The sequence below is a fragment of the Poecilia latipinna genome, unplaced genomic scaffold, assembly GCF_001443285.1.
Source record: "Poecilia latipinna isolate Pla-1442-1.1 unplaced genomic scaffold, P_latipinna-1.0 Scaffold1970, whole genome shotgun sequence".
In the NCBI taxonomy this organism is placed as follows: Eukaryota; Metazoa; Chordata; class Actinopteri; order Cyprinodontiformes; family Poeciliidae; genus Poecilia; species Poecilia latipinna.
Window position 1 is genome coordinate 3,539 of NW_015114586.1, and position 9,702 is coordinate 13,240.

General features: G+C 37.1%; 1 protein-coding gene across 1 annotated transcript in view; it reads left to right on the forward strand.

The window, feature by feature from the left end:
* Positions 1-1,982: 1,982 nt before the first annotated feature.
* Positions 1,983-9,702, forward strand: part of gabrb1 (gamma-aminobutyric acid type A receptor subunit beta1) — a gene marked incomplete at its 5' end in the record, with an annotated part of 19,150 nt that continues 11,430 nt past the window's right edge. Inside the window, 4 exons of the mRNA XM_015015967.1 lie at positions 1,983-2,112; positions 7,573-7,716; positions 7,928-8,080; positions 9,232-9,485. Coding sequence (XP_014871453.1) covers positions 1,983-2,112; positions 7,573-7,716; positions 7,928-8,080; positions 9,232-9,485 — 681 coding nt within the window. The remainder of the gene's footprint in view (positions 2,113-7,572; positions 7,717-7,927; positions 8,081-9,231; positions 9,486-9,702) is intronic.

Here is a 9,702-nt window from a genome sequence, read left to right on the forward strand (position 1 = left end):
CCACTTGCTGGTAGACGAAAATGTATTTATTTGTGTCATTTATTTGTGTTTATTTGCAATTTTATTATGGTTTCTGTCTTTGGACGTTTTCCTAAGGCTTTGTGCTTCAGAAAATATTTTCTGAAAGGAGGCTGAAAATAGCATATCCAGGGATTCCAGGGTGACTTGTGAAAATGAAAAAATCCTTTAATACCTCCTTTCTCTGACAGTAAAAGTTCAGCTGTCTTCACGTTTTCCCAGCTCTTACACTGTCATGGACGCTAAAAGCCCATAAAAACATAAATATTTATCCCTTACCTTCTGAATATTCCTGGCTGTTCATCTTTTTCTTGAACACGCTGAACACTTTAGGAAGCTTTGGACGCGTCTTAAAGCTGGCGGAGAGGCATGGACAGACAGTACAAATGGAAAGTGTCCATTCACTGACTTGTAAGGAGAAGGCTGCAGTTCTGTTTTCATAGTTGTGAATCCCTTAGAGTCACACAGCTGGGTGCACAAACTAGAGCCCAAGAATGTTTTAGAGTTCATGTTATGCCAGGACAGAATAGCTTTTTCTCCAAATTAAGAGGAAACAATGGGATCTTGGAGAATTTGTTGCAGTTCCCCTTTTATCTTTGTAAACATTGTGGTTCTGTTGGTGTTTTGAAGTCTTGACCTTCAGAGTGCACTTGATTGGATCACAGTTAGTTGAGCATTAAGCAGCAAGAATGAGACAACACTTCCCAATATGAGATACAGATAATGACAGAACAAAGACCTAAATTCAGCAGTCAGGTCATACATGGGAACCTCCTGGTTGCTTCTTTTTCAAATGTTTGTAGATGTGACTGATCGGAAGAAGAGACGGGGGCAGAACCAGAGCTGAATGGAGGTATTAAATATATGATATACTGACCCATGAACCCTGTAGGATTACCCATTCCATTTTACACATTGAACAAATCTACAGGTGACAAGATGAGGTGCAGCATGGAGGATCTCTGACGAGACAAACCTGTTCAGCCGCCACCAAATGTTGACCAAAGTGGAAAAAGTTCATTTCCACAACTGCTTTGAACCAAAGTGCTTACTCACATTATTGTTTTGTAAAAGTACAGTTGCTACTTTATTGCATTTTTACTATGAAAAGATAATCAGGACAAAGTGAAAAGAAGTTCATTTTCTCCACAACAAAGAAAAAAAACGAAACCAAACATTTAAATGATTATTCCATTCATATAGTGGTGTATTTATTTTTTTTCCTCATCTTGGGGTGGGGTTGGCTCAAAAATGTTGTCTAAATAGCTTCATATCTGCTGCCCTAATTGTACATTGAGGATTCCCAAATGTGCATGTCAGTAAATAACCATAAAAAAAATTAATAGGAATGCTTTATTTTGGACAGAATGTATTTCATTTGACAATAAATACTTTTTAATAAGCTTCACTGGGTATAATGCAGCTTTACGTATGTCTAATTAAAGTCTATGAAGCGTGCAGGGATCGTTTGTTTGCTCCACGTATTCCCTACGCCGCCAGATTTTCTGTCTGAATGAGTATAAGTGCAGGTCACCCAGAAAAATGCCTGTAATTTATCCTTCCATTTCAGCACATTAATTATAATCTACCTACATGCTACAGTGGATATCTGGGATGACCTTTAATCGTGTTTTCTGTCGTACGCACAGATTATGAGGCTGTAAATAAGGTGTGGCTCCATCCGTACGGAGAACAGTTTGTGATGGTTGTTGCTTCGGCTGTAAAACTTCACTGAGAGTTTCATCCGGTTTTATTGTTAACTCCTAATTACTGCCTGCTATAATTGAGATTAAAACACAAAGCTTTACAAAGGGAGAAGAGCTGCAGACGTCAATTCAGCACAGCAAAGGCAATTATGGGAACGAGACGGATAGTTTCGCTCCACTCAAGGTTTAAAAGGATTTGTGTAATTCGAGGTTTAGAAGGTCGGTTCTGTGAGTTAGGCTCTACCCTTAAACTTCTAGAAATCAAATGAACATTTCTTTTTGTTGTTGTTGTTGTTTTCACCAAGGATCACCACGACAGCCGCCTGCATGATGGACCTTCGCAGATACCCGCTGGATGAACAGAACTGCACCTTGGAGATCGAGAGCTGTAAGCAACACAGTCTTTGTTAAAACTGATTCAAGAGATGCTGAGTGAACCTGGATAGATCGGTTTGTTTTCAGACGTCACACAACTCTGACACAAGAACCTGTCATGATCTTCATGTGGTGAAGACACCTGATTTTTATCAGGCTAACCAGAGATGAAGAAAGCCACAATAATGTAAAACAAAGGATCAGTTCACAGATCTAGAAAGAGTTTCACGAAAACCTGTCACTACATGCTCCAGGAGCTAAAACCAGGTGTTAGGGAAGCTATAGAAAGTCCATGTGATAAAAACTGACAAAAGTCTGAAGATAAAAGAATCATAAAATCCAAAGAAAACACAGCTTGTCAGAGCACCTCTTATAAATCTGATAAAATCATAATTCTGATTAATAAAGCAGGAATTTAACTACATGGTCAATCATATAGCTTAACTACAGACGTACAACATTAGGATCTCAACTGCTAGTTAATAAACACACATTACATTTGACTGTTCATCCAACCATTTTTCCATCCTTGTTTCAGTCTTGGTCCAGCCATGTTTCCATCCATCCATTCTTCATTTTTCCATCTGTCTGTATCCCTCCTCTTGGAAATCCATAGGTGTTCATGACTGTGGGTCCTCCCTGTGTTTTTTTTGTTTGTTTTTTTTGTTTGTTTTTTTCAGTAAATTGATTATACCACCCAGACCATATTTGTTCTGGTTGTGGTTCTTTTTCAGTTTTCCTATTGAAATGTTTCTCAACCTACACACTAAAAGAGGCTTGATGATATTGTATTTTTTTTAATTAAAATTAGCTTAAACATCAGTTTCGCAGGTCAGAATCATCTGAGATTGTTAAGGTCACATTCAGCTCAAAGCCATCTAATGTGAACTGACAGTTCCTGTTTGACTGGACCTGTCCGAAGTGCCTCAGTTAAATAATTAACAATGCTGACATGAATAGTTAAAGTCTCACACATTATACAGTATATGTCTACATTTAGAGAGGGTGGAGCGCCTTTCTGCCTGGAGCTTCATGCATAAGTCATGCATATGCAACAAAGCCTTATGAGCTCTCCATAAACTCACTAATATACATCAGTTTATTTTATGATTGTTTGATTTTAGTTTTTTATAGACGTTTAAGCCATGATCAGGTCTGCAAATTAACCTTTGGCTGGACACGATGTATAAAGCAACAGACGACGTTGAAATTCTGGCAATGAGCAAATCTTTATTCTAATGGATGATGGAATGGATTACAGCTGCTTGCATCTTAGTCAAAATCTAAATTTTATGAATGTTATAAGTTAGTTTGGGTACAGACGGAGCAGTTAAATCAAAGTTTAGCCTTTCAGATGAATTTTTTGTTACCACCACAGACTAAAGCAACAATCTCCCTACACTCCCTAATCATCCACATATTCCTGATGTCTATTAAAGGTAAATAAAATGGGTTTTCTCTAATGGTAAGAGGGAATGCTCATTAGCTGTACTTGTGCCTGTTAAATTATAACTTTCTCACTTCTCAATTCTCTAACAGATTAAACTGATGCAGGCTCAGAATTTGTTTTATGCCATAGTTTTAGAGCCTTGTTCTTTGGTAACATTGGGTATAGAAATAAGGCTCTTTGCCATGGTCCAAGTTCCTCAAATTTACTGTGTCTAACAGATATCAGCTGTCTTTAATAATCGAACAGAAGCATGCTCATGCATGTTCCTCTGGGCTGTCTTATTGAATCTAGTCAGTGTAAAATAAAAAAGATGTTACGTTTGAGCATGAAAATTAAGTGTGCAAACGTGGTAGCTCTGAATCTGAAGCACACAAACATTTCATACTCAAATACAGATTGAATTAGATCAAAATGCCCAGGTATTAAATATTAATAAAGTAACTAAAGTTTTAATTGAACTATTAGCCATTTAATGTTTCATGCCTTTATTGGAAAATAGAAATCTATTTGGCTTTCTATTTGGCAGCCAAATAGCTGTCAAATAGAAACTTCCAGTCATGAAGCAGCCATTAAATGCTCCACTGCAAACATGTGGAAGGATAAAACCATAACTTAACTTTTTGGTCCATTTGCAAAACATTGTGCACACTTTTCTTCACACTAAGACATTACTCTCAAAAAACCAAACCCACAATAAAACAATGTGGGTTTGCATCCTGTGAGGGTGCAGGAGGGTCATTAAAGTGGGGTAATTGATTTAAAGATGCAGTGAATCTCAGACTTTTAATAACGAGCACCTAAATACCAAATTTCCCAAGTACTGCCACCATCACATATTTCAAAACAATAGCACTTTTTTTTAGTTATGCCATATAAACAAAATTAGCCATTTTTAGTTTATGATCGATTGAATATTTCGATTTTATCATCTTTTCTTATTTAGAAGGTATATTTTTTCAGGTTTTGAGTTGAAAATGAATATAAATGTCCCTCATTATACATTTTGAGCCGAAGTAGACAAGGTGTCTACCTACTATTCATGAACATAATTAGGAGATGGTTTCACAAAGGAGGAGATTATATTTGAAAAAAAAAAGTACTCAGGTGTGAAGATATGGAGCCTTTTTTATTTATAATACATACTGTAGGTAAAAACACAAACTCAAGCTGAATTTAGTTCAATAAATTAGGAGATATTCGATTCCCTTTGGAAGAACTGACATTATAATAGGCAATTCTCCTTTTGAATCATTCAGCGTGTTCAAATTATTCTAATTGTTCACTTAAGCCATTTCTAAAATGCTCCTCTTCGTACTGAAAAGGGATGAGAAAAATGAAGTAAAAGCATAATGAAGCTCTTCCGCTCTTGATAAGCTGTTAATTCCCAGAAATCATTCAACTGCCTGCAGATAAGATGGAGAGTCTGAAAAGAGAAACACATTGGCCCAATTAAATAGGTCTAATTACCGATGGAGCGTTGGGGGCCGGGTCACTCTGTTTCAGCCTGTAGATGTAGCCCAGAGACCTGCCAGGGAAAGTGAAGGGAAAGGCTTTATTTCTTGTCCAACTCAGCCTCTGGGAAACTGGAGGATGTCCAGCAGCTGGAAGGAAGCATGAATTTATTAAAATACAGTCAGTTTTGAGTTTTAGAGGACAAATGATATGAGATGTCACATTTAGCATCAGATCTGCAGCTTTTATTTGCTGTTTTAATGCACAGAGCAACTTGGCCAATAAAAAAGTTAGCACTTAGATCAAGTATGAAATGGAATAAAATGTTCTCCTTTGGAAAAGTTGAGGAGTCGGTAATATTTAATCTGGTAGAAAATTATTTAATCAACACAGCATCTTGCTGTGTTTTTGCTACCAGTTTTTTTTTTTTTTTTTTTTTTGCAAACCTAAACCTTTTAGGCAATCAAAGAAAATCTAAGTGATTAGTAGATGCAGTATTAAAATGATTTCCTTTATTAGGCACAAAAAAGCAATTGCAGCAGTAGCTATCACTTATTACAATGGCTGGTAATGAGTCTTTTTTTCATTTCTGTGGAGGAGTCTTGAGACACTATTCTGTACAGAGCTGCTTTATTTCAAACACAGCGAAGGATTTATGAGGATTTATGAGCATATTTATAGTATTGCAACAGAATCACAATTGGATTTTGGCCGGTTCTTTGACTAGGTGACTCAAGAACCTGATTTTTCCAACTAATTTATAGGTGGGCTTGTCTTGTACTTCCATGGAATCTCTATGGAGACTTTTCTACTAGTGAGAACTATCTGCAACATCACCAAAAAGTAGGGCAGAACAAATAGTTGTTAAAGTGGGTCCCTCCTTATTTTCTACAAAAAAATGTGTTTTAAATGTATGTCTTAAGATCGAAAGGGAGGTTGATTACTAAACAAGAAAAACACAATATCTGTGAATGCGACATGTATTGTTCAGTGAGTATTTCAGTTTTTTCAGCATTGTGCATCACAAAGTCTTGGGTAAAGTAATCACTGCAGTTACAGTGATTGCAGCCACATTTGTTCAAAGGTCTGCTGCACAGAATCCACCAAAACCTACCTGGCTTTAAAATCTAGTACCATTGACCCAACATGTGTTATACTCCTGCCTAACAAATGTCACCATTTGCTCTTCTCCAAACTGGTTGCAGCTTTCAGATAAGTTTTTTTTTTGTTGTTGTTCTTTTTATGTTATTTCTTAAAGGTAAAATGCTGTGCTGTCCTGCACAAAGCTGGGGCAGCATGCAATCCTACCAAACCACAAGTTAGTTGTGCAGACCAATTTAACTTGAAATTATTTACTTTATGGACCAATTAAAGTAAATAAATACACTGGCCTGTTCAAAATTTTTGGTTGATTTGCACATCACAATAAAATATTATCAGTTGCAAGTTGCATGAGATAATTTGACCCTAAAGACTTCTGCATTTCCTTTGTCTGCTGAGGATTTATGAAAGTTTAATAAATCATACAAAATATTAACTTTTATTCTTTTAGACTATACCAAATGTGACATGGGAGGGGGGGAATAAAGGAACATCTAGATGTCATCAGACCTTTGCATACGTTATGTTCAATATTGTTCTATGATCAAGCAAAAAGAGTCAGTGGAAGGAGGAAAGTCACCAAACCTATAACTTATAACCAGGCTTTCACTTTTGAAAGCCAAGTATTGCAAGTACTGGTATACTTACAGCACTTGTGGTAGATTTAGAAAGAGACAGTACACAGGTTTGAAATGTTATTCTTCAGTGTCATCAATCCACCAGTAAGGGTCCTGAAATTGCTCCTCACTAAGACCAGGGACTATGCATCCCTGCAAGAGCTGCCTCTGTGTTAACTCCTGATTTGTATCTCCAGTGAGGTGTCACTTTTTTTTTTTTGAAACTCGTCCTGAAAGCAGTTCGCTGACTGATGAGCACCGTAAACAGTTTTCATTCTAGCTGATTCATTCCAGACTTCATGTTCTCTGAGTGTGAAAGTATTTCCCTCGAGTCATGTTTCTCAACCTGCAATATATTTTCACTCTCCTTTTTATGATGTGAAAGAATTACACTAAAACAGAAATAAAAGAGAAAACTCTGGCAGATGTTCCCAAAGGATCTGCAGCTTATGTGGGTTCACATCCTGCTGAATAAATCTGTTGACAATCCATTCAGGAGGTCACCGACAGTTCAGGTTGTTCAGTCGCTCACTAACACAGCTGTGAATCTCAAACATCAGAGAGATGATGTCAGAGTGAAATTCCTACTTCCCTCACCAGTTTCTCTTCCTAACATCCTGCTTGTTGTAGAGAAGATTGGAAAAAAGGACTAACTTTTGAGTAGAACTAGGAATGCAAATTCCCCTTCATTGAGTTTCACTGGCTTCTGGTTGTGGCCTGTGACTACCATGGGAATTGTTTCTGGACGCTCTTAAGGGCAGCTTTAATCTCTCCTTTCTTACTTGTGCAAGTAGGACAGATATCATTGACTTTAGCATTTTTTAAATTGTTTGTGTTTCCCTGTTTCTCCCAGATGGATACACCACAGACGACATTGAGTTTTACTGGCAGGGTGGAAGCAATGCTGGGTCAGTCACTGGAGTGGAGAACATCGAGCTGCCTCAGTTTTCCATCATCGATTACCAAACCCTGTCCAAGAAAGCCGTGTTTGCCACAGGTAGCAATAAACCTTTTTTAATAAATTAAAAATAAAATAATTGTACAATATTTTGTAAATCTTGACACTAATATTCATTATCTATACTGGAAAAGTATAATCTATGGGAGATATGATGTCATAAACATTATGTTGTGTCATTTAGTACCCATCTTTTTACCAGTCTGTAAAAAGATCATCACAGACTTATACTATATTCCTTACCAAACAGGTTCGTATCCACGACTGTCACTGAGTTTTAAACTCAAGAGGAATATTGGCTATTTCATCCTGCAGACTTACATGCCATCCATCCTGATCACCATCTTGTCCTGGGTCTCCTTCTGGATAAATTACGATGCGTCGGCTGCCAGAGTGGCTTTAGGTCAGTGACTTTTATTCATAGTTTCTCTCAGGTTCACTCATTTTTGTTAGCTCTTATTATGTACATAGACAGCAAACTTCTATGTTGTCTATGTAGAAGACAACATAGATATAAGCTTACATGATATCCATATCTCAGATTTGGAGAGCTTAAATTTATGAAGGTAGAACCAGTCTTAATGAGCAGTTGTCACGTGTAAAGTCTGTTCTGTCAGTTTTTGACTTGAAAAAGCAAAAACATGCCCTGAGTATTTATGACTTTCCATCAGAGTTCTCCTATTAAAAGGGGAATTATTACATTGAATTATTCAGTATTTTCTATTTCTCCAAAACAGTTCAATTTGTCAAATGTTAGTCCCTTTTAGATCTTCGTGTCTATTTTTTTTTTTTTAGCTTGCTGTATCAATTCTCTTCTTTTAGTCATGGTCCCACATTAGATTTCATATTATTTCTCAGAAAATACTTCTAGGCTAAACTTTAAATTTCACCTTATGTGGAACAACATCTGATGACTTAAAAACAATATCACAAATTAGTATTATAGCCTCAAAATCTTTCTGAGAGATTAATTCTTGACCTCGCCTTGAAATGACCTCAACCACATAAAATCTAGTGGTCAAGTGAACCTACGACCTTAAAATTTATATTTTACTAAAACTAAATCAGGAAATCCTACTTTGTAATAGTCACAAAGGAAGTGCACAGCAATATTACTATGCTACTTCTACTCTACTACTAAAGAAAATATTCTTCTCCTGACAGATCTAACAGATCAAGACTTTGAGCCTCTCAGGAGCCTAACAAAGGGTTTTATTACCTAATTCTGGTGGTTAGTTCCTCTTTTTCTGAAAGGAGTTCAAAGTCTCTGGTCCACTCAAAGTTGTCAGCTTTCAGGATCAGCTGTCGGTTCTCTCTTGGATGTATTGGTGTTTTTTTTTTTTGTTTTCGTTTTTTTTTGTTGGGTTCAGAACTAGGTTGGATGGCAAAGTTAGGCACTGAATGAGCAATGTTGGCCACATGTTTGACTTTGGAGGAATAGCAAAATCTTGCAAAGATTGATACACAAAAAAAAAGAAAAGTGGCTCTTATAAGTGAAATGTCGAATCTGAGATGTTTGCATGTCCTACTCTGTTGACTTTTGCACACCTGCAGGTATAACCACGGTGCTGACCATGACCACCATTAACACCCACCTGAGGGAGACCCTGCCAAAGATTCCCTACGTCAAGGCCATTGACATTTACCTCATGGGCTGCTTCGTCTTTGTGTTTCTGGCCCTGCTGGAGTATGCCTTTGTTAACTACATCTTTTTTGGCCGTGGTCCTCACCTACAGAAGAAAGCAGCGGAAAAGGCTGCGAAGTCCAACAATGAGAATAAGGGCCGACTGGAGAGTAGTAAAGTGCAGGTGGGTGAAGATCTGGGTGGAAAATATCAGTCACTTATGTCTAAGGCAGGTTAAAATAAGTCTGGGGCAGTCTGATGACCAAGCCACCTACCTATCAGAAAGGTATGAATGCCTTAAAAGTCAAATTTAGAAAACTTTAAATTACTTTTTTAAATGTAAATCTTGAAATTTAAGCCCTAACATCTAAGCTTTGCATAATGATTATGAATAGTTTAGA